At 47.8% G+C, this 24,918-nt stretch overlaps 3 protein-coding genes across 4 annotated transcripts; 2 read left to right on the forward strand and 1 right to left on the reverse strand.

The window, feature by feature from the left end:
* The first annotated feature begins 16 nt into the window (after positions 1–16).
* POLR1H (RNA polymerase I subunit H) lies at positions 17–4,714 on the forward strand. Of its 2 annotated transcripts, none has more exons than XM_019719443.2 (5): positions 17–207; positions 304–457; positions 693–793; positions 1,001–1,110; positions 4,486–4,714. In XM_019719443.2, the coding sequence occupies exons 2-5, from the start codon at positions 322–324 to the stop codon at positions 4,508–4,510; spliced, it is 372 nt and encodes a 123-aa protein (XP_019575002.1). In that variant the 5' UTR covers positions 17–207; positions 304–321; the 3' UTR covers positions 4,511–4,714. The 2 variants fall into 2 exon arrangements, with proteins under 2 accessions (XP_019575002.1, XP_019575000.1); XM_019719441.2 differs by having other exon boundaries at positions 18–217.
* A 2,204-nt stretch (positions 4,715–6,918) lies between these two features.
* Positions 6,919–9,985, forward strand: PPP1R11 (protein phosphatase 1 regulatory inhibitor subunit 11). Its single transcript, XM_019719438.2, has 3 exons — positions 6,919–7,176; positions 8,246–8,354; positions 8,791–9,985. The coding sequence occupies exons 1-3, from the start codon at positions 7,108–7,110 to the stop codon at positions 8,991–8,993; spliced, it is 381 nt and encodes a 126-aa protein (XP_019574997.1). The 5' UTR covers positions 6,919–7,107; the 3' UTR covers positions 8,994–9,985.
* On the reverse strand, positions 9,925–15,599 carry RNF39 (ring finger protein 39). Its single transcript, XM_019719434.2, has 4 exons — positions 14,786–15,599; positions 13,117–13,139; positions 12,820–12,911; positions 9,925–11,398 (listed from the first exon to the last, which is right to left on the reverse strand). The coding sequence occupies exons 1-4, from the start codon at positions 15,146–15,148 to the stop codon at positions 10,818–10,820; spliced, it is 1,059 nt and encodes a 352-aa protein (XP_019574993.1). The 5' UTR covers positions 15,149–15,599; the 3' UTR covers positions 9,925–10,817.
* Positions 15,600–24,918: the final 9,319 nt, after the last annotated feature.

The raw sequence follows: 24,918 nt of genomic DNA on the forward strand, positions 1-24,918 counted from the left end.
CAGAGTAGGCGCTCTAGCCCGCCCGGCGCTCGCTGCCCCGCGGCCTGCGCAGAGTAGGCGCTCTACCCGCGGAGTTAGCTGCCTCTTCTCGCCAGCCCGGGGGAAGACCCCCGGTTCGGTGGTACCAGACGCGGGCTGGGAATTCCGGATGCTCGGTTCCCTTGGTCACAGAGACACGAGACGTGCGTGGGAGGAGGGCTCGCGTTTGTATGCTTAGGTCCAGGAACCGAATAGGAATGACCCCTGAGTGGGGAGGAGGCTACTTTCTGTCTGTTGTTAATAACCTTCTCATCCCCTTCCCAGCCCTCGACCCCGTCTGTCATGGACGTCGCCGGCACCTGCTCCAGCTTTCAGTCGGACCTGGATTTCTGTCCTGATTGCGGCTCCGTCCTGCCTCTGCCAGGAACTCAGGATACAGTCACTTGTACTCGCTGTGGCTTCTCCGTCAACGTGCGAGGTGCGAGGCTTCTACGCAGGGGCCCGGGCTGAGGGCCCAGAATGGAGGGGTCGGAGGCTCGGAGACCTCCAGGTCGGTTGGATTGGAGGGGGACTCTAAAGCAGGAGATCAAGTACTTACACTTTTCGTCTGGGGACGAAACCTGAAGGGCACGATGTAGAGTAGGGCCACCTGGGAGTTGTGGGCGTCGGCTGCTTCAGCGTGTTTGTACAACTAGTTTTTACTGCCTGCGCAGACTTCGAAGGGAAGGTTGTGAAGACCTCAGTTGTGTTCCACAAACTGGGGACGGTCATGCCTATGTCGGTGGAGGAAGGACCTGAATACCAGGGGCCCGTGGTAAGTTAAGGACCTCAAGGACGGGCTCCATAGGGAGGGTGGGGGTGAAACGGAGGGCTGATCGCTGAGATCGGGAGAGCTTTGTATCCAACTCCAAGTGGGAAGAGGAGCGTTTAGAGCAGCAGTGTCCGAGGAGCGTTATAGCCTGCTTCCTTTGAGAAGGAGGGGGGATGACTAGGCCTCCTTAACCCACCAGTTGCTTCCCAGGTTGACAGGCGCTGCTCTCGATGTGGTCACGAGGGAATGGCATACCACACCAGACAAATGCGCTCAGCCGATGAAGGGCAGACTGTCTTCTACACCTGTACCAACTGCAAGTGGGTAACTTTACCTTGCTTCTCCACTTTCTAAGTCCGTTTGCTAACTAAACAAATCCAGGGGTTTATTTTTTGCACTGAATAAACAATTGTTTCTTTTGGTCCCAAGCATTTCTATACAGTTCAGGAAATAATAGGGAGATTTGTGGTCGTTTTTATTGTTCAAAATTACATGTATCCTTTTACTAGCCAGTGAACTAAACCTTTTAAGATACTTAAAAGGGAATGAAAAATACAGAAAGCCAGTATTGCTTAGGGGTCAGCATGTCATGTGGGAATCTTCCACTGCACTCAAGGAAGTTGTACTTGGGAATTAGTGGAGTATGATTTAAAGAACATGGGCTCTGATGATTTTAGGCACTCCTCTTTGCCTTTGGTGTTCTGCAGTTTCATTACAATTTATCAAGATGCGGTTTTCTTTTATTCATCCTGTTTGGGATTTGTTGAACTTTTTGAAACTGAGGATTGATTTTTCTTTTTTCCCCATCAACCTGGGAAAGTTATCAGCCATTATGTCATTGAATATTGCTTTTCCCCCATGACCTCAATTCTCACATTCTGGCATTCTAATTAAAGACCTGTTTATTAGACCATCTATCCTCCATTCCTCTGTCTTTCATATTTTCCATCTCTTTTTATGCTGCTTCTGGGTAATTTCTTCAGGTCTCTCTTCCAGGTCACTAATTCTGTCTTGAGTTTATTTCAATTATTATGTTAATTTGTTTTTAGTTCTACTTGATAGTTTTTCAAATCTCAGTCATCTTAAAGAATTCCTGATTCCTTCATCATCTTTTTTTTTTAATTTTAAAAAAAAATTTTTAATTCTTTATTGGGGAATGTTGGGCAACAGTGTGTTTTTCTAGGGCCCATCAGCTTCAAGTCAATTCATTGTCCTTCAATATAGTTGTGGAGGATGCATGCAGTTCACTGGCTCATGTGGGAATCGAACCGGCAGCTCTGTTGGTAAGACCTTGTGCTCTAACCAACTGAGCCATCTGGCCGCCCCTTAATCATCTTTTAATTGTACTTTTTATTCTTAAAATATTTATTACATGTAAATATATTAAGCATGGCTATTTATAGTCTGTCTCTGATAATTCCAGTACCCAGTGTTTTTTCTGGGTCTGATGCTGCTGTCTGTTATTTCTGCTGACTCTCATAGTGCTTTGTTTTGTGATTTTTGACTGTTCGGATTTTTTTTAGAATTTGAACTATGGGAATTCTTTGAGGCCTGGGTTGAATGCCATTGTCTCAGCATTTGTGTTTCCTGTTAAGGTGCCTTGAGGCACTACCAAGACAGAATCACTTTTAAATAAATTCTTGGCTTCAGGATTTTTTGGACTACATAGCTAGTATGAATCTGAGCTGCAAATCCATGTAAGGACCAGCTTATGGTTAGAAAATCTCAGAGGAGACTTTTTTCTTTCTCTGCCTAGTGAGACAAATTCCTTTTGTAGAGTTAAATTTGTTTTTTTCGTATTCACTTTTACAGAGGGGTAGCTCCTTGGAGGTCCCAAATTTATGCAGAATATCTATCAGACATTGTATTATAGGTTTTTCTTTTGTTCCTTCATATTGCTGTCAAAACAGCAAGGGCGCCATCGTAGCAGGGGCTTCAATTTTACCTGTTTAGGTTCCTGATTTTACATCATTTTACCAATGTGAAGATTGCCTTTACTTTCTTGCCATCTCATCAATGGATTAAAAAATATTTATTGTTAGATAAATCTTTTAAGAATATTTTCCCCAGTCTTACCTATTTATTTTCTTCTTTTTTTAAATGAGCAGAAGTTTTTGATTTTTATCAGGTTCAGTTTATCCTTTTTCCTTTATGGCTACTGCTTTTTGTGTCCCAAGAAATCTTTGCATACAAGGTCTGACAATTAAGTTCGTGAACTTGTCACCATGTGCTTACACTGACAGCACTGTACAAACAGCTCAGGAAGGTTTCATAACCTTGGTACATTAGTGTCTCACAGCAGTGTTTGTGTCGACACGTGGCAGTATCTTGCTGAGTGGCGTTCATTATTGTTGCATGTTTTTGTGTGCCATCGCGAAAATGTCTGAGCTTGAATTAGAGCAACGAACAAACATTAAATTTCTTGTTAAACTTGGCAAGAATGGAAGTGAAATCAGGGACATGTTAGTCCAAGTTTACGGGGATAATGCCATGAAGAAAACAGCAGTGTACAAATGGATTAAACATTTTTCTGAGGGCGAGAACACATCACTGATGGAGAGAGGTCAGGGCGGCCAGTAATGAGCAGAACTGAAGAAAACATTGCAAAAATTTGTCGAATTCTGCGTCTAAATCGTCGGCTGACTGTGAGAAGTATAGCAGACCTAGTAAACATCAATAAACAGGAAACTCTTAACTGAAAATCTTGGCCTGAGAAAGGTGTGTGCAAAAATGGTCCAGAAGCAGCTCACTGATGAACAAAAGCAAAGGAGAGTCGAAGTTTGCCAAGACCTTTTGAAGAGGCAAGACGATGTTTTGGGCCTTGTTATAACTGGTGATGAAACATGGGTGTACCAGTACGAACCTGAAACAAAGCGTCAAAGTGCACGATGGAAGTCAGCCAATTCTCCACCACCAAAAAAATTCCATCAGTCCAAATCAAGAGTCAAACCGGGCCGCAAAAAAAAAAAAAAAAAGTCAAAACGATGTTGCTAACCTTTTTTGATATCAGAGGGATTATTCATTATGAATTTGTACCATCTGGACAGACAGTTAACCAAGTCTACTACTTGGAAGTGCTGAAAAGGCTGTGTGAAAAAGTTAGATGAAAATGATATGAACTTTTCACCAACAGTTCATTGCTCTTGCGTCACGACACTGCACCACCTCACACAGCACTGTCTGTAAGGGAGTTTTTAGCCCAGTGAACAAATAACTATTGGAACACCCTCCCTACTCACCTGATATGGGCCCCAATGACCTCTTTCTTTACCCAAAGATAAAGGAAATATTGAAAGGAAGACATTTTGATGACATTCAGGACATCATGGGTAATACTACGACAGCTCTAATGGCCATTCCGGAAAGAGTTCCAAACCTGGCATTGGTGCATAGCTTCCCAAGGGGAGTACTTCGAAGGTGACCGTAGTGATATTCAGCAATGAGGTATGTAGCACTTTTTCTAGGATGAGTTCACGAACTTAACTGTCAGACCTCGTACTTCAAGGTCATAATTTGTTAGATATATTTTTAGTACCAGCAGTTTTAGTTGGCTTAAAGTTGAATTGTTTGGGGGAGCTAGACTTCCACAGTGTCATAAATAAAAGTCCTTCCTTGATTATTTGAGTGTATTTCATCTTACACTGCTAGAGCCTCTTTGGTCAAATACAACAAAGAAATCCTTTCTTTCTCCATAGGTTCCAGGAGAAAGAAGACTCTTGATTTTTATTTTGTTTTTCTGGGCGACTCAACAACGCTTCCCTCTTCCTTGGAAGGTGAAGCATATTGGATTCTTAGACCCCTTGTCCATCCCCTGGTTGTAATATTTGGCTCCCAGAAGAGAAGCAGATCATCATATGAGGACTACCATTGTGCTTATTCCTATTCCTAGTTGAATTTTCCTATTAAAGTTATATTTTTCTATAAGATTGAGACATATGTATGTTATTTATAATCTGTCTTGTTCCAAAATGAATTTAAATGAGCTTATAGATAAATTTTTCTTTCAACAAATATTAACTACAAAAACAAGTATAAATTAGTACATGACAAAAAAAAAAGGACAAAAAAAGGAGCCAGGAATGAGGCTAATATGAAAAGCGATTATAACTATTTCCTCACTATCTAAATCTATTAGTTCCTCAGTTTAGGGAAACAAAAATTGGGAGATTGGATAGTGAGATTCAACAGAAAATTTAACTAGATGTGTAAATTTGTTTTTTTACCAGACAAAATAGGCTATTTATTTATTGCTTTTTATAGTTGACATTCAATATTATTTTATATTAGTTTCAGGTGTATAGTGCAGTGGTTAGGCATATGTATAATTTATGGTGATCCCCGATTAGTGCTCACCTAGCACTATATTTGATGTGTAAGTTTGAACAACAAAAATCTGATACTAAGGGATACCAGTGTGTACTTACTACAGGTGGACATTTTGGAAATTTTTTTTATTGCTCTTGAGATAAGTAATATATATTTACTGTAATAGATTCATATAGAGAAAGAACAAAGTAAAAATTACAAAGAATCCCACTCTGCAGAGATATTTGTTGTTGTTGTTGTTTTTAATTTATTTTTTAAATTTATTGGGGTGACAATTGTTAGTAAAATTACATAGATTTCAGGTGTACAATTCTGTATTACATCATCTATAAATCCCATTGTGTGTTCACCACCCAGAGTCAGTTCTCCTTCCATCACCATATATTTGATCCCCCTTACCCTCATCTCCCACCCCCCACCCCCCGATATTTGTTTTTTTTATGAGCTGAGTTCTATATATGCTGAGTTCTAGCTTGCTTTTTTCCCTTTGAACCAAAACTTAAAAGAGAAACAAATATATAATCCAGGCACAATAAACATAATTCAAATTTTAGTCTGGGAATCAGTATTCCTGCATTCCTTGGCTTAAATGGTGATCAAAGGATGATATTAATAATAATTATCTTGTAACCGTGTGGCCCTTTATGTATTCAGCGCTCTCAAGCACACACACTCTTGTTTAATGCCTCAGCAACTTGGAGGGATGAGTAGGACAGTCTTCTGTATTGTACATTTGAACTGTTCTGGCAGTTGACTTCCTTGCCTCACTCCTGAAATCTGAAACAAATCTGTTCATGTTTCTACACTATAAGCCTTTTCTTGGCCCACAACACTGGCTGGATAAAGTCCAAGTTTCTCAGCAAAGCATACAGGGCTTCCCATATAACCACACCTACCTGTTAAGCCTCATCAGGCACTCCACTTGTATCCCAGTAGTACAAAACTTAAATTTCCTTCAGTCCATACACCTATGACTTTGTAAGTTCCTTTTACTTAAAAAACCCATTGGTCTGTCAAACTTTGGGTTCCCTTTTTACCCACTTTTTCTCCCTGAGAAACATACATTTTTATCATAGCAAAATTGTCCTATAATTTATGGCCACGTCTTTGCTTAATCTTACTCATCTCTACCCCAGAGTGTAGGCAGTATGCAACTAAATTGCATTTCACGGGTGAGATTTACATCTATGTTAATATCCCAATGTCTTATTTTTTTGTTAGTCCTAAGCATGCCAATCTTTCCCACTAGACTGGGAGCTAACAGGAAGGTTTCATGCGTGGCCATCTTAAAGGCCTAGTACAATGACAGGAAAAAATTCGAGTTGAACGTGCATTAAGTGCCCCACTCGAACACTTACAGGCACAGGACGAGTACTAGAACCCAGGTTCTTAATCCGGTGTATTTCCAACTGCACCTCGGTCCCCTTTCTGTAATTCCTATATGAAACAATAAGGAGACAACAATGGACCATTATAAGGTCATTATTATTGCTCCTCATTATTATTGCTCCCGCCATCACACCCTCCCAGGGGGTGGGGGGCATGGGCTCAGCTACAGGATTCCGCACAGTCTGCAACGCCTAACCTGGCTCTAGCCTTCGGGACCGCGCCCTCCTGCTCGCCTCGCGTGCGCGAGCTGCCCTTGATCGCCCTCCACCAAGGCAGTCACTCCGCCAACTCCTTGCGGCGCCTGCGCACTGTTACATTACGACGGCACCAATCTGGTGACGCCTGCGCTTTGACGCAGTGCAGGAGACAAGAAGAGGACTACAGACTGCGTCACACCCGGAAGCGGAGAGCCGGAAGTGGGGTTGGACAGGTTATCTCCCGGGGTAGAGAAGCGGAGGCCTAGGAGGAGGGGGAGAAAAGAAGGTGGAGGATCCTGGCTACTACTCTGAATTCGATACCGCTTCTCTTAGACCCCAGAGACACAGAACGAAGGAAGGGTGTCTCATCCCTTCCTCCCCTCCTCCCTTTCCTCAGCCTTAGCCATGGCCGAGGCAGGGGCCGGGCTGAGTGAGACCGTCACTGAGACAACGGTTACCGTGACAACCGAGCCCGTGAGAAAGGCGGGGGGCGGTGCTGTTTAGGATCTGGGAGATACCGGGAGGGAGGGGTTAGGGCTTCGTGGAGTTGCTGGAGGGGCTGGGCTTGGTGATACGCGAGGAGTGGGGTTGAATGTCGGGTTGAGAGAATCGCAACGTCTTGGGGATATTTGGAGTGGCAGAGGTGGTGCAAGGCTCGTCAAGCGATAAGTAATAGAGTTAGGATGTAGGTGGTGCTGCTTGGGGTGGTGTGTGTATAACTAATGAAAGAATGGGAACCTGGGGTTTAAGGAACTGAGGAGGTGCTGAAGGAGGATGAAAGCTGTGTAAGAAGGCATGGTTGGAGGCCAGCTGTAGAGGAATTTGACGGGAAGGATGCTTATTAAATATTTGTCGAAGGGATGAATGTGAAAGGAAGCAGAATGAGGGAACCAAAAAAAAAGAGATGAAGATAGTATTTTGAAAAATCAGAGATGTAAATAAAAGGTACCATATTTGCAAAAACTAGGCTGTTTTCAAAGGGAGGTTAAATTGGGCTTAATAACACCGGATTAAGGGAGTTTAGAATAATAGTTACCAGAGATTTCTAGGATGCTAGGGAATAGGTGCATAAGAGGTAAGAAGGGCTGGGCTTGAGGATGAGAGAGGTGAGAATGGAGTTCTATTTTTAATGGGTAAAAGAATAGGGAGTCTGGAAAAAATAAAGGGAAATCACAGATTAGGCATTGGGACTGAGAAAATAATTTTTGTGTATTAATACCACTAAGGATAATTTGGGGAGGAAGATGGAGAAACAGCAAGGTTATATTTTCCTTTGAAGATTTACTGGGACCTTCCCTAGGTTAGGGATTGTGTTTTCTCTGTATACTAGTAGTTATCAAGAACAGGAAATACTACTTTATGATTCCTCAAGGAGGTCAAAGACTTGTTCTAGTTCATCTTCTCCCAGCACTCAGCTCTTCTGGTGCTATGTCTATGACACTGATTGAGCTGAGACACGGCAGAGAGTAGGCCCCCAGGAGAGAGTGGGGATGGTCAGTATGAGGAAATTACATAGGTGTGCCCAACCCTGTTAACCTTCCAGGAGAACCGGAGCCTAACCATCAAACTCCGGAAACGGAAGCCAGAGAAAAAGGTGGAATGGACGAGTGACACTGTGGACAACGAACATATGGGGCGCCGCTCATCCAAATGTGAGTAATTGTTGCCCACAGTAACCCTGGAGTTCTGGCTCCCGTCTGCATACCTTCTACCTTTTCACCTCCACTTGTCCTCCTGAAGCCCCCAGATGCTCACAATCCTGTCGCTACCTGGGTGGTTCTGTGGCATCAGGGAGAGGAGGTTAAAGTTAGAGGGAAAAGACATAGGCAGGAGCTCAAATTGGGATGTGCCAAGGCTTGAAGGCAAGAAGTGTCAGAGGTGGAGAAGTGGAGCTTTGGATCCCTGGCTATCTGAAAGGACAGGGGGTGGGTGGCTGAGGCCCAGGGTGGACCTGGGGAAGCTGGATCCTGGAAGATAGAAGGAGACAATGGTGGAAGTAGCCATTTTTACTGAGATCCAATAGCAATGGAACTGAGTGTACATCTTACCCTTTCTCCTTTTTAACTGGGCTCCTCCTCCCAAATCCAGGCTGCTGTATTTATGAGAAACCTCGGGCCTTTGGCGAGAGCTCCACGGAGAGTGATGAGGAGGAAGAGGAGGGCTGTGGTCATACACACTGTGTACGGGGCCACCGCAAAGGACGGAGTCGTGCAATCCCCGGACCCAGCCCCACCACCCCTCCCCAGCCTCCTGACCCCTCCCAGCCCCCTCCAGGGCCAATGCAGCACTAAATTCCTCTCTCCCCATCATTCCTGTGTCTGTCTGGCCCTGAATGTTTTCATGTGGCTACTTGGGAACTCAACCCATGGTTCAATCCCTTCTCCCCCCCCCCGCCCCGGGTTGATAGAGGGAAGAAGAGGAGGGTGGACAGAGATCCTGGAATTCTGACTTGCTGCTATTCTAGAACCCAAGCTCCTGGGTTCCCCCAGCCCTCATTTTTCTTTCCATCCTCCTCTCTCCAGGGATCCAGGCATCTTGGTCCCAGTCTCTTCCCTTTGTTCTCACTGCCAAACTGCCTGTCCTGGGATCCAGTTGTCTTGGCCCCCTGCGCTCTCTACTTGAGTCCCAAACACTTAATTTGGGTTTCCAACAGCCCCAGCTTTCACTGCCAGGGTCCCAGTCAGATTCCAGGCAATGTTGCCCCAGCTATGCTTGTTAAGCCTGGCTTAGAGCTCATCCACTTATGTATTTATATAGTCCTAACTCTTAGTACTTGCCTGTGGTATGTGAGGTATTATGGGAGGGCTCCCAGCCCTTCCCCTCCCCTCCTTCCCACACCCCTCACCTTCAAGAGGAGTTAGGAGAGAGAGAGTTCTTTGTCATTCTCACCTTTAATGGAAAATGAAAAAAATAGTCGTGTCCTCTCTCTTAACCTTTCTTATGTAATCTAGGATTTCTGACAAAGCTGGCTTCAAGAGTAGTCTTCCAGCTTTGGAGACAGATCCAACCTAGTCCCAGGGGCCTGGGTTCCTGAAAGAGGAAGGAAAAGGGAGCAAAGAGATGGAGCTGTCTCCCCATCTCTTACCCCTTTCTTCTTAGGCTTTCGTGTTTTTGCCAGTCCAGATGTCTGACTCTCTTGGCCCTCCCCTTCTTACTGGGATCTGAATATCATTTCCCAGGCCTCTTGCCGTGCACAAGTGTAGAGATTGGTCAAATCCATACCACCGTAGAGATCTCATTTATTGCCAGAGATGCACAAAATAAATAACCCAACATCACAAAACGTGTTAAATACGGACCCATTTATACACATGGGGAACAATGTGAGGGTTATATACAAGGATGAATTGGGGTGTCTGGGCCACTCCCAGGTTGAGGAGAGGAGAGGTAGCACCATTGGTTCCTTACTGTGGGTATGTGCAGGGGGAGTTTAAAGACGGTTCTTAATGGGAATAAACTAGGAACATGGAAAGAAGTCATGGTGGGGTATGACCCCTTGCCCCCCAAAAAAACCCCCACAATTATTAACCTTCCTAGAGAGCCCTAAGTCCCAGACAGAGTCAAGCCTCTTGTTTTTTAGAAGGAGGGTCTCATTTCTCTTGAGAACCTGCGAGTGGACAGGGCAGGAAAGCCCAATCCTTAAAACTAGGGAAGGCGCTGGGCCCTTTGAGACTAGGAGAGGCACGAGTGGGAGGTAAAGATTTGACTAGGAAGGACTCTCTGTAGTAAACATGGGCCCTTTACCAGTTCTGATGAAGCAGGTGTGTTCCCTAACTCGGGCCCGGAACAGTGTAAGATAGCAGGGGAGTGACCACGTGGGGCGTACTGGTAGCTGTTGGGGAGAAGCATTCCAAGAGGTATCACAAGACGTGGGCGGGAGGGGCCGGGAAGGGCGAGAATGGATCCGGCTTTGGGAGTGGATGTGAAAACTGGAGGCCAGTTGAGGTCTTAGTATTTGGGAGAAGAGAGACGTTGTGGGTGGGTGGGGGTGTTTATCAACACTTGGGCGGCTGCGGGCGTGTGGACACGATCCCTGGAATGAGTAGGGATTTCCGAGCACAAAAGGAAGCAGCCTCGCTGTGGGCCAAACTAGAAGGAGGTTGTAGGCGAGTTTCTCAGCCTTCTGCTGGCACGATGCGCAGTGGGGTGCGGGGGTCTCGGGTGCAGAGCAGCGGGAAGACACGCTCCCCTAGGGGGCCAGGTGCCTGGAAGGCAAAGAGCAGGTCGAGCGAGCGGCCATCATAGAAGGCCACGCGGCCCCGCTCCCAGTCCAAGTCCACCCGAATCCGCCGGGGTGCGGGCCCAGCGCCGCCCAGCGGGGTGGGCTCCGGTGCCGTGAGTGCCCACAGGCGGCCGCCCCGGCCCTCCACGGCCCACACGGCGCCCGCGGGGCACAGCCCAACACGGCCCTTGCGTCGCACCGACTCTCCTGCCGCGCCCAAGGCATAGCGACTCTCCCCATCGTCCTCATCCTCCCCGGAAGAGCCTCCGCAGGAGGCAGCGTCCACGGTCTCCACCTCCCAGCAGTGGCGGCCAGCCTCGAAGCCCTGCGCGCCCAGCACCGCTGGGAGCTGATCGAAGCGCGCTGGGCTGTCAGGGGGCGCAGGTGTTCCTGGTGGGGCCAGTCTGACACTGCGGCAGTCCGCAGAGATGAACAGGCGGCGGTGTGCGGTGCCAGGATCCAAGGTCAGGTCGGCTGGGGAGCGCAAGACGGAAAGGACCAAGTGAGGGGGGTTTCGGAGTCAAAAGTAGGATAGGACAGAATACGTGGCAGAGGGCACTTCGGAGGCCCCGCAACAGCTGGAAACGTGCCTGTGGCACGAGACAGGGTAAAGGGACATGAAGGATAGGCCCAGGCAAGACCCAACTGATGCATGGATGGCCCACTTATGTAGAATTGGGCTTGGAGAAGGACCCATCTGGCCCACGGCAGGGGGCACAGCTCAAAAAGCAAAGGAAACATTGCCTGTTTTGTGGGGGTGGGGAAAGAGTGGGGCTGATCTGACATAGAGAGAGGAATGTCGGCTGATAACCTCAATCTGCAGTATCTGGGGTGCGGCCTGTGAGCTGGATCAGCAGGATGGGGAAGGTGGATCTAAAAAGATACAAACCCCAAGTGTCAGAGGGAGGGGCACAAGGAGAGATCCTGGGTATCCTGAGAAGCCAGACCACTTACCCACAGGGATAGGTGGGAGTTGACAGGCCTATTTCTAAAGGGAGAGTGGGGCAGAGTTGGAGAGAGAAGGTGGGGATAGGGACCAGAAAAAAACATCATTGGCTTTGTGTGGATGGGATGCCTTGAGAAAAGATTTCTGGATTAGGCGTGCTAGAAGCCGTCTGGGTTGGGTGGGATGGGGGGTGACCAAAAGAGTGAAGCATCTTCTCTAAGGTGGAGGACAGCCTTGGGAGTGATTGAGGAAGGAACTCCCCAGAAGCTGCAGAGAAGTTCCAGAGTCCCACGGACAAGGAGATGCAGGAGCCCTGGAATCCTGGAGAGGAGTGATGAGCTGTGGTGGGAGCAGAGGTTCCTGAGAGGCAACTGACCTCGGGTCTGTTGTGTGAGCATGTGAAAGGCAGGAGGGGAGTGGCTGGAATGTGTGTAGTTGAGGATGGACACAGTTATGTGCTGATTTGCTTCCTCCCAAAAGGACGAGTTAAATTCCCTCGGACCTCAGAATGTGATCTTATTTAGAAATAGTATTTATAGAGGTAATGAAGTTAAAATGAGGTCATTAGGGTGGGCCCTAGTCAAATATGACTGGTGTCCTTATAAAAAAGGGGAATTTGGATCTAGAGACAAATGCGTACAGAGGAATACAATGTAACAACACAGGGAGAATACCATCCACAAGCCAAGGAACATCGGAGGCTTCCAAAAACAAGAGAGTCAGGGACCAGATTCTCACAGCCCTCAGAAGGAACCAAACGGCCAATACTTTGACTCTACCTCCAGAACTGTGAGACAATACATTTCTGTTGTTTAAGCCATTCAGTGTGTGATGCTTTGTACAAAGCCTAGGAAACTAGGTAATACAGACATCAAGAAGGACTTGATTATTTTTGAGAGAGCAAGCCTAAAACAGACTCGCTCCATGCCCTCCCTTCTGCCCTTCTTACCAGTCAGTCTGTGAAGCATGTTTTTGACCACTGGGTAGTCTTCAGGGAGCTCGTCCTCTGAGTTAGGTGACTTGGGTGTTGGGGCATCAACTCTGGACAGATGAAGGAGAAGGGTCAGGAGATCAGTAGATATCCTCTGTGCTCTGATGCCCCCTCTCTTACCTCACTCACATCTCTGGAGCAGGAAGGGGTAAGGCCACACCCAGAAAACTGTGAGTGGGTGCTAAGATGTGGGCCCAGTGAGAAGGGATGTACATGGCAGTGGTAGTGCAAAGGAACAGTAAAAATGGAACTCACCTTGTCCACATCTTCCTCATATCCTGGGGTGGGCAGAAGAAAACGGATGTGAGCTCTGAGCTTCATACTGTGGGGAGCCCTCTCCCTCCTCCCCGCTGGAGTGACCTGGATTGGTGAGTGCCCTCCCCATCTCTCAGCTTGATCTCCTCTTTATCCCCTGTGCTCACTATTCCTCTCACTCCAGCACCACTTTCTTTTTGTTCTCCTAATTCCACTATTCTGTTCTCCCTTTCCCCATGGGTTGTCAGTGCCCAGCCTCATCCATGCTCTTTTCTTGCCCCCAGAGTCCTTACCTTTCCCTGCTGTCCCCACAACCCCATTCTCATCTTAGTGCCCCCTGTCCTTACCCACCTTCCTGATGGTGGATCCCAGATAAACGTCTCCTTCCCCTTCCATCTCACAGACCAACACATACTCAGAGCCCTTGGGCTAAGGGTTGGTATATAAAAGCCTTATAATAAAATTGCTTCACTTCTTGCCATAAAAGCTCAGTGGCGTTTGTTGAGCCCTTTGCTTTGTGGTCTCTACTCTGGCCAAGAAGGCTGCTGGACTTGGGTGTGTCCCTGGAGGCTCAGCAGATCTGCAGGGTACCATGGGAGCCAGCAGAGGGCGCTGTATGCTCACCTCCGTACAGAAGATTCCTTTTGCCCCTTCCCTGTCCACCGGGAATGACTGAAGCAGCTCAGTATGGTGGTGAAGGGGAGAGAGGAAAGGCAAATTGCCTAATTATGCCAATTACACCTAGATTAATTATGTCTATGTAGACTTCAAAGGGGGTAAGCAAGACCCGAGACGGCATGGCTGCTGGGGAGAAGCCAGTCGGGAATCCCCGACGCCTGGGGGTCGGGCAAGGGAATGGGTTTGGTTGATGGCCAAGGAGTTGGAGCCCGTGAAGGGCGCGGGGATGGGTGGGTGATAAGGCTGGGCAATAGGAGCCAAAGGCCCCTAAGGCTGTTCTCTCGGACTTCGCTTCCACCCCTCGCCGCCCCGGCCTGGGGCCCTACGAGGAGCCCAGGACAACAATAGCAAACAACACTCAGCTCCGCCAGGGCTGGAGTCCGGGACTCACCCCACGATGCTACAGGGGCTCTAGGTTCTGCTGCCTCTCCCTGCTTCCCCCCTTAGACAACTCCTCCTTCTGCGCCCCTCCACTGCAGCTTTTGCTCCGCCCTCCCTCGGCGTTCCCCTCCCCTATGTTGCTTCTGATCAGCCCACTATCCTCCCAGGCCACCAGCTCGCCCTCACCCCGTCAGCTTCTTCGTCCCCGCGCCGGCTCTCCTCCTCCCGGCGCCTGACGGCGTCCCTCCCCGCGCTCCCGCAGAGCCCGCGCCCTTCGCGGGGGCTCCAGGGGATCCTCGCGCTCCGCCCAGTGCTCCAACCTTCTCTGCTCCCAGTTCGCTCACAACTCAGGTATCCTCCAGCCCCTCCCCCTGGGCAAGGTGTCAACTCCTTCCCACAGTCCTTCCCGGCACCTCTCGCTTCGCTTTGAGGACAGGTGGTCAGCCCCCGCCCCCTCGTCCCATGCTTTTCTCTGCTCAGCTCCGTCCTTTGCCTCAGCTGTCATAAGGGTCCCGGGTCGGGAGTGACCGTTCCTCGCTTCCCCAGGGAACCCATGAGTCTTCCTGTTCCACCAACAGCTGGGGACCCGTGACGCGCACCGCGGCCTCACCTCTCCGTGCGGGTCCAGGCTGCCCATGGTGGGGATGCGGCCCCCTCGGCGTCTCCCCGCGCGGGCCCCGGGCTCGGCCAGCTTCTCCCGCAGCCCGCGGCTGATCCGCACCTCCACCGCCAGCCGCACATTAGACCTCAGGCTGCGGCGGGGACACGGCAGACCGCAGCAGGGGCAGGCAGTGGGGGACGCCTCGGTGCCGGCCGCGGGCGGGGTCCCCCAGTGGCGGGCCAGGCACGCCCGGCAGAAGCTGTGCTCGCACGCCAGGAGCACTGGGTCTTCGAAGGGGCCCCCGCACAGCGGGCACGTCGCCAGCTGCTCCAGACGCTCCACCAAACCCGGGCCCAGCTCGGGCGCCTCCATGGGAAGCCAGTGTCAGGGCGCCCTCCTTTCCGCGACCACCGCGACCGCCTTCGAGCGCGCAGATGGCGGACCGCCCCTGCTGCTTGCTGAGTCGATGCCCCTCTCTCCGTCTCCCGCATTAACCTTCTGACGCTGTTCTGCCCCTTTCCTGGGATGGCCTCTCTCTTCAACCAGTCTCAGTCTCCGCCAATCTCCCCACCACGTCAGGCTTTATAGGGAGGGCGGAGGCCCCTGCGGGAGGTAAACATCAGGCCTTGCGTAACACTTCATCTGGTTCTCCCGCGTCTGGAAGTGAGGTTTGGGGGAGGAAGGCGGGAGGACACCTAGGTCTTCGAGCCAGGAAGGTGGTCACTGGGGTCCCTCTGGGGGCAAGGTAGCCCCCCGAAGTACCCAAATCTCACCTCCACCCTCGGCCTGTGGTGTGCGGGTGGGCAAGGTGCCCAAGCTCGCTTTTGGCATGTGTGCCCACATCGTTAGGCTGTGAGTCAGCCCAGGTGGCTGGCACGCCTACCTTTGGGGGTTGGGGCCGGAAACTGGGATGCTGGTTTGTGTGGCTTTGGCAGGCCCCTGAGTGTCGGTGTGTGGCTGTCATTCCAGGTGCCTCTCTCTTTCCACCTTCCTGCCTTACCTATTAAGGGCTTAAGGACAGTTGAAGCTTTGGATGAAGGGGCGGGGAGCAGGAATCCACGCTCTTGCCTCAAGGATTCAGCCTAGGACTGTCTCCAGCTCTACCACTGGCTGGCTCTCAGGGCCTCTCTTGTTACTTTCTTCCTACGTCTCTCTTTCTAGTTACTTCTCTCTATTTTTGTCTGTGTATGTTTTCATTTCCAGTTTTTTCTCTCTCCTTTGGGATGTACCCAAGGGTTATATATTTCAACTCTTGGTAAACCCGGGCCCAGAGAGCTGGCATTGCCAAAGTCACACAGCAAGGGAATGACCAGAAGTGGAGCCATACCCAGATCGTCTAATGTGTGCCCTTCTGTGACCCCACCCTGCCTCTTTTTAAATTTCAGATCCCTAGAACTACCTTCTGCTTTCTGTTTTTCCCCCCGATTTTCCTTGTGCCCTCTTTCCTCACCTCCATCTCTCTGTCTCTTCCTTCCTTCCCCCTCCTCTTCCCTCGTCTCCTGTCTTCCCTCCCCCCCCACCCCTTCTTTCTAGCTTCTCCACCTCTTTCAAGCTAGGCCTTTCTGTCTGGGTACTCTTGGGGGAGGAGGGTATGAATAAGTAAACATCTAGATGTCTACACTTACAATCACACACATTGTTGTACAAACATACGTGTGCATCCGTCAGTGTTCAAATGCCAAAGTGCTCAGACTTATAGACAGGTACATTCACATAATGCAGACATCACAGAGACACCCAAGGAATCTCATACACACTAAATATCATAGAGATGAACACCCAGTATTATTTAGGGACAGATAGACATACTCAAAGAAAACATACAAAGAGACACTCTGTCATTAGTTTTATTGTCAATAAGAACAACAACACAACAGCAGTGTGTCTTTATGGAGCAGCAGTGCTATGTTAGGCATCCCCTCCAGGCCCTCTTCTCCCCCCATACTTATCAGGGAGATGTTCAATTATGACACTCTGATCAACAAACTAATACAAGTAAACACATGCACACTCATCTTGAAACAAACCTCCCAGATCAATGCTCATAAAACACAGTTACCTAAGTTAAAGACTACAGATACGACCAAAATCTATTTTGTAAAATATGGACTTCTGTGTTATGTTTTGCAGAATAATGGTCCCCCACAGTTGTCCACACCCTAAGTCCTGGGACACATGTAACCTTACACAGCAAAAGGGATTAAGTTTTGCAGATGAAATTCAGGATCACAATCAGTTGAGTTTAAAGTAGGGAGATTATTCAAAATTCTCCAAGTGGGCCTAATGTAATCACAGGGACCTTTAAAAGTGGAGGACAAAAGCTGAAATGGACCACCAGGTAAACAGAAACATAAGAAGTGCTTGGCCACACTGCTGGCTTTGAAGACTGAGGGAGGGGTGTGAGCCAAGGAAGTGGGTGGCCTCCAGAAGCTGCAAAAAGAAGGGAACGGATTCTCCACTAGAGCCTCCGGAAGGAACCCAGCCCTGCTGACACCTTGATTTTAGACCAGTAAGGCCCATTTCAGACTTCTAACCTCCAGAACTAAGAAAATAAATGTATGTTGTTTCACACACAGCAGTAAATAGGCAACTAATACACAGGTTTTCCTTTCTCCCTCAGTCTCTGGCACTTTGGGACCATCTGCACTTGTCTGTGTTTGTTCCTTCCAATGTGTCTGGATTTCTCTGAATTTCTTTGCCTCGCTTGGCCTTCTTGTTCGTCTTTTTTTATTTCTTTCCCTTTGTATTGCTTTATTTTCTTGGCTCCATCACCAGCCCAAGGCCTCTTAGACACTGGGTTCTTTCTGGACCTGGGCCTGGAGTGTTGGGGAAATGCCTTTTGATTTCTTCAGGAGCTTAGGACTGTCATCCATCCAGGGCCTTACCATGTGTGGCCCTCAGGTCTTGTCAGTGGTTCTCATCCTGGTTGCACATTAGAATCATCTGGGGAACCTTTAAACTCCCTGTGCCCAGGATACCTCAGATCAATTAAATAGAGTCTCTGGAGATGGGTCCCAGGTAACAGGAGTTTTCAAAGCTCTCCAGGTAATTCCAATGTTTACCCAAAGGGACCCCACTGTCTTATATGATAAGGTGTGCGTGGAACTGCCCCTCCCCATTTCACTCCTGTGCTTTAGTCATAGTGCTTTATATTTCATGTTCCTTGAACATGCCAAGGCTGATCTCACTGCAGGGCCTTTGTACTTGCTGTTCCTTCTGCTTGGCCCCTTCTCCTCCGGAGCTTTCCATGGCTGTCTCCATCTTCTCATTCAGGTCTCAGCTCAAAGGTAATATATTCAGAGAGGATTTCATTCACCATTATACCTCAGGTAGTTTCCTTTATCCAGATTTATTGTCTGATATTTATCGCTATCTGAAATAATCTTTTTCTGTCTTGATCTGTTTATATCCAATAAAAGAAAGCTCTGTAGGAACCTAGCCTTCATGTTCACTGCTGCTTTCCTTGAACCTGGAAGAGTGCCTAGTACACAGTAGGTATCAATGAATATGTGCCCCGTCATTAAATTGTCTATCACCAAATGGGCAAAGTGAAAGGGTCCTTTGACCTAAATGCCAGACAAAGATATTCTTATACTTCAATCAACAGTCTTTCCTCACTGGCAGGTGCCAGGTGCAGTGCTGGAAAATGCTCATGTGACACGAGACATGGCGATTAGTCTGGTTGAAGAAGTCCATTGTCTCGTTCTCATTTGCTTCTATAACTAGATGATGAGGATTCTTGCTAACAATGCTTCAGCTCAGCCTTTAAGCTGTGGTTAGCAGGGTTCACACCTCGTGGTCCTAGGACATACAGTACAGGGAAGAGGCATTGGAAACAGATGATGCCAGGAAGTGTCTCACTTCTCAAGACTTTCTTCCTCCCGCTCCAGAATCCCTAACAACACTATACTTGATCCCCTAATCTCCCTTTGGGTTCTTTCTATCACCAGAGAGCTGGATGGGTGAAGGTGGTTTTTGGTGTGTGTTGGCTTGGCTTGCTCCGGTTGACCGTGACTGGATCCTGCCTCTCTCTTAACACCACATCGTCTTAATGTAGGTGCCTCCCACATAACTGTTCCCACTCCTTTCCAGCTCCTTCCCAGATGTCTACTTGTGGTATTATGGAATGTTGTAGCTCCATACCCACTGCATGGCACTGGCAAATGCTAGTGGTAGGACAGGACTTAGTGCATGCTTTCATTTCTTTTCCTTCTCTTCCTTTTTTTTCCCTTCTCTCTTTTTGTTTATTCTTCAGTCTGTCTCTATATCAGTAACATCTCCACCCTTCTGAAGAGTCTACAAGTCTTTAGGAGCCTTCAAGGGGGAGAGGTTGTTACAAAGAGGTGATTGGGAGACTGATAAGGAGACAGTCATGGTTCCTGCCCTTAGGGAGTGCAGGTAAAGTATATCCATCATCAACCAAAATCTGTCATTACCAAATTAGGGAGTGTGATATGGCAAATAAGGCATATCCATCATTGTTGCAAATCTATCATTACCGAACTGTAAGGGTGCACTGAGGAGAGAAGAGTGAGTCGAGGATTCCATTGACAAATTGGAGAATGAGTGGGAATGATTTCAGGAAGTCTTCCTGGAAGAGATGACTTATAAATGAAGGGCAGGTTGGGTTGAGTAGGACAGAAATGAAAAAGCTTGAACAAAGAATGTGAAGCATCTTTGGGGACTGGAAGGGGGCGGAAAGGGCCAGGGTAAGACGGGTGAGAAGCACAAATGAAGGAGACCAAATCCCTTCTCAGTTCCCACTCATTATGCCCCTTCCTGAAGATTTTCTTCAATCTTGGTTACTTCTGTAATGGCTCATTTTTCACAAAGGCACTGTTGTTTACAATGTGCTTTAATGTGATTGGGAGTTCTATTAGAGCAGCTTTCCCAGAACTCTGGATGAAATGCCCCTGATGGAGATGGCAGCTTCAGGCCGGTGGGCTTGAGAGAGAGGATTCAACCAGATTAACCAAACAATCCTGATGCACATGCCGTGACCCAGCTCTGAGGAATGGCATCCTCACAGCCTGGACTCTTGTTTAACCATACCGCCATGGAGCCTAGAGTCCAGCCATTTGCAGTAAGGACTCTGGGACTCTAGCATGGTATGGGTTTGCCTAGGCTCAAACAGCAGGTTAGAGGCAGAGCCAGGGCTGAATTTCAGATTTACTGCCTCCAAATTTGGTGCCCTTTCCCTTCAACATGACTTCCTCCCTTCGGAGACTTTATTTTCTCTTTTCCGTTGACCCTCCTGGAAGCCTCCTTCTTCCCTCTCCCTTTAAAATCCTGCTTAGGGCTTACAGTTTCTCTGAGGTGTTGCCCCTCCTTCCAGTTTATCCTGGCTGCTCATTTGTTCTCTTTCCTTCTGACATCAATGTCACTGATTTGTCTTCATCCATCCTTTAAATCCCCCTTTAAACATTCACTAATCATTCTTCTCTTCTTAACGTTCCTCGGGACTTCTTATTCCCCACCCCCTTAGCAGTGTTCCTGTAGGAGCCATGCATTCGTTCATTTAACCACTCAACACCTACTACGTGTCAAGCACTGTTGTAGGAGTCAAGGTACAGTGGTGAAAAAGCCAGCCATGGTCCCTTATCCTCTGGCCATTTAGATTGTATTGGGAAAGACTAACAATAAGCAAGTAAACAAATTAACAAGATAATTATAGATGTGGCAAGTGCTTTGAAGAATATAAAGAGGATAATATAAGACGAATTAACTGGAGGAGGTGTGCACTGCTTTTAATAGGGTGTTCAGGAAAGCTTCTCTGGGGAGGTGACATTTGAGTTGAGCCCTGACTGTTGAGAGGGAGCCAGCAGTGAGAACAACTGGGAGAGAGCTTCCGAGGCAGTGGGAACAGCAGGTGCAAAGACCCTGAAGTGGGACAGGTTTTGTTAAAGCCTGCAGTGTGATGAGAATGGTTTGATATGAGATTGGAGCAGTACTAGGCGCCAGGCTGTGCAGGCCCTTGGGACCAGGATGAGGAATTGGGTTTGGGCAGTGGAATGCCGCTGAAGGGCTTCAGTGGGGAATTTACATGGTCCACTTCACATATTTAGACACTCACTTTGTGCTACTAGTCTTTTCTCTCCATTTCCTTTTCTAACTCTTGTCTTCCTTTGCATATTTTCATTCAAGACGAGTGTCCCATTTCCATGCCACTTCCCCATGGGGGAGAATGAGTCTTCTGAACAAATTATTTATTAACCTGAGCACCAAAGGTAGCTAATTTGATTCTGGCTCCCATCTCTATTCGAGAGTTCAAAGAATCATAGATTTGTAGAATATTAGAGTTGAAAGGGACATTATTGACACGTAATCTAACCCTTACATTATAGATAAGAAAATTGAGGCCCAGAGGAGTGACCTCGCTTGTGAAGCTAATTCGTATGTTAAGTGGGGAGACTTTCTGGTCTTTACCCCTCAGAAATGCAGGAACAGGTTGTTTCTGTCTCTTAGACACATATTTCAATTTAAACGGTACTAACTGACCACTCATTATATGTCCAGAGTCAGGGCCCAGCTTCACAGGAATAACAGGAGCAAGTGACAAGGTTCGTGCACAGCAACACTGGGGTATGATGGTGAGGTGACAGCCACTGTCCTCAGGCAGCTTCAAATGCATGGCCAAGAGAGATACTGCATAGTCACACAGTGTGCACACACTGTGACGTGAAGGAGCGTACAGGGTGGTGAGGACTGCATCAGGCAGGCCTTCGTGCAGGAAGCTGAAATCACTCCAGGGGTTTTAAGCAACAAGGGATTTAATACAGGGAACTAGGTGATAAGAAAGTCACTGAAAGGCCTGGAGGATGACAAGTCAAGTGCTCCTAACTGGACTCTGGGCTTCAAGGTCAATTGTCATAGGTCAGAAATGTTGCAGCTACTCCTAGCGTAGCAGCTACTGCCCCAACTGTCCCACTTGCATGGGCCTCTCATGTTCACAGGAACTTGTACCTCCTATCTGTCATAGGAAATGGATACCTCTGCCTTTACAATTTCAAATACATCTAATTAGAACTGAATTCATTTCCAGAACCTAGTTACAAAATTTTCTGAGAAATAGAATTTCTTTTCCTTTCCAGCCTCTCCAAATAGAAGAAGAATGAAATTAATCCATATTATCTAGAGTTGCCAGATAAAACACAGGATGCCCAGTTAAATTTGAATTTCAGATAAAGAATGTTTTTTTTAACCTTTATTTATTTAAGTGTATTTTTCCAGGACCCATCCATCAGCTCCAAGTCAAGCAGTCATCTCAATCCAGTTGTGGAGGGCGCAGCTCACAGCGTCCCAAGCAGGGACCAAACCAGCAACCCTGCTGTCAAGAGCACTGCGCTCTAACCAACTGAACTAACCGGCCACCCCCAAGAATGAATTTTTTAAAGTATAAGTTACCTCCCAAAAATTGTATGGAGCATACTTACACTAAAAAAATGATTCAAGATTTATCTGAAATTCTAATTTAAATATGTGTCTTATATTTTTATTTGCTAAATCTTGCAACCCTACAAAGATCCAACACAGAGACTGATAGCAGGGTGCCCTAATTTATATGGTGACATTTAAGGGGAAACCTGAGAGATGAATAAGAGTTCATCAGGCACAGAGAGGAGGAAGGGCATTCCAGGCAGAGGGAACAGCTTTGCAGAGACTCCAAGGCAAGAACAATTTGGGCTAATTAAACAAAGCTGTTGCGTGGTGAGCTAGTGGTAAAGGTGGTACAAGGTGAATGAAGACAGACAGAGACCAGATCATGCAGACTCTTAAGTGTTGGGTGGTGGAATAAAAACAGAATGGGACAGAGCCTGGGCCGTTGCGTGCTAGTGGCATTTCTCAGCTTTGTGCAAGGTGGTCATCCTAAGGAGAGAAAATGATTCCTGTAATTTAGGTGAGAGATGATGATGGCTTACGTTAGTGGGAGCCAGTGGAGGTGGAAATGAGGAGGCCAATTTGATTATATTTTGTAGACAAAACTGACAGAATATTGGAGTGGTCATTATGGGGTGAGGGAGAGGAAAATCAAGGATGAATTCGTAGTTCCTGGAATGGACAGCTGGGTCGATGCAAGTGCTATTACAAAAATGGGAAACTGCTCTTAAGGAGCTTGGGGTGTTGAGATGGGATCACAAGAGAGGTGAAGACAAGGTGATGAGATCTTGTTCCGTCTGACAATAGTGCACCACCACTGCATCTCTGCAGAACACTCCGACCTACCTACTGCTCTGTCTTTCCCTCCCTCCCTGCCTTCTTTCTCCGCCATCATTTTCACATTTTTATACCCTCTCCTTTTCCCCCACTCTAGTCAGACCATTTCCTGGACAGAATCAGAGGCTCAGCCAATGAGATGGATGGAGTGTAGGAAGCTAGAAATGGAATTGTTTCCCATCATTCTGTGGTCCACAGTTTCCCAGTAGTCCTGGTAAACCATTTAGCATCTCCTCCACAGACCCAGGAAGGGGAAACTGGGAGGAGGGAGAAGAACCTAGACAGAAGCAGCTGAGGAGGTGTCATCCTCTAGCAGATGGGAAACTGACTATTCCAAACCTCTCATTTTACAACTGAGAAAAATAAGGCCTTAGCCCATTCTGACTAAACTAGGCAAGAACCCACCTAGTATGAAGGAACATATACCCCACTTGGTGACAGTGGGGTTTTCAAAATTTGACTGAAGTCTTGTTAGTTTTGTGACTATAAAGTGGAAACAACTATACTTACATCAAAGAATTGTTCTAAGGATCAGAGAAAATAATTTGTATTTACTTACTCAACAAATGTTTTTAAAGCACCTACTATGTGCCAGATACTGTGTTGGGAGCTGGGGACTCAGCAGACAATAAAGCAGACAGGAATTTGTACTCATGGGAATTGCATGGGGAAAACAGATAATTAACAACTAAGTGAAATGTATGATAGGTACCATAAAGCAACATAAAGCTGGAAAGGAAGATAGGGGTGCTGGGTAGAGTGGGCAGGGTTACAATTTTAATAGATAATATTTAAGCAAGGATTTGAAGAAGGTGAAAGAATTGGCCAACTGTTTATCTGGAGGAAGAGTGGTGCAGATTGAGGGAAAGGCAGGGCAAAAACCCTGAGGCAGAAGCTGCTGGGCTGTGAGATCTACCGCGAAAGCCTGGGGCTGAAGCAGAGGGAGCAGTGGGCAGAGTGGTAGGAAGCTAGAGAGGGAGTGGGCTGACCAGGAAGGACCTGGAGGCCATTTTCAAGCTTCTTTCTGTACTGAGTGAGGTGAGCCTGGTAAAGGATGGAGATGGCAAGATAGTGCTGAGTTCTGGGTGGGAGTTCATGGAGAACTGAGGTTGTGCTGGTGGATTGGATGTGGAATGTGAGGGTAAATAAAAGAGCCAGCAGGAAGCTGCAAGAGGTATGGCCCCAGCACCTGGGAACATAGAGCATTCAGTGACTGAGTTGAGGAGGGTGCAGGGGTGGGTGTGGATGGGAGGTCAGGAGGTCGGTGGTGGACATGAAAAGCTGAGTGGCCTCTCAGATGGCCGTGGCTTTGTGACGCATGCAGCCCTGTGTAAGTGTGCAGCATTATGACTGGTGGCTGAGCCAAAAAGAACAAGTGAGGTTTATACAGCAGTTTATCATCTTCAAAGCTTCTTATTTTTATTTTTTTTTAATTTCACTAACTACTCCAGGAGAGTGTATAGCATCGTTACAGGGAAGTAACTGGGCCCACGTTTGCCCAAGGTCAAAGCCTGCAAGGGCAGTCAGTGCTGGGACTCAAGTGCTTCTTCCCCAAACACAGGTGTTAGAACCCTGACTCCTGACTCCCAGGGACACAGAGACACAAAGAGAGCCAGGGATATGGGCCATGAGTCAGAGAAACCAAGTCAGAAACATGAAAGGAAGTGGAAGGCAGGGCAGGGGGATACAGCCACACAGAGTGACCTAGAAAAGCTTAATGAGCTGGAGAGCAGGCTGAGAGGAGCCCTGAGTGCCTTTCCCACATGACAGATTCGCCCTCCCGTCCTTCCTCTTCCCAGGTGACCTGTCACCAAAACATCACCGGCATGCTGCTGGCATCCAGCCTGCCAATTAGTTCAGGAGCCCCTCCCTGTGACTTCCTCCGGAGTCTCTGAGGTACTCCCGGCAGCACCCCACCCCCAACCCTG

The sequence above is a fragment of the Rhinolophus sinicus genome, linkage group LG05 (genome assembly GCF_036562045.2).
Source record: "Rhinolophus sinicus isolate RSC01 linkage group LG05, ASM3656204v1, whole genome shotgun sequence".
In the NCBI taxonomy this organism is placed as follows: domain Eukaryota; kingdom Metazoa; phylum Chordata; class Mammalia; order Chiroptera; family Rhinolophidae; genus Rhinolophus; species Rhinolophus sinicus.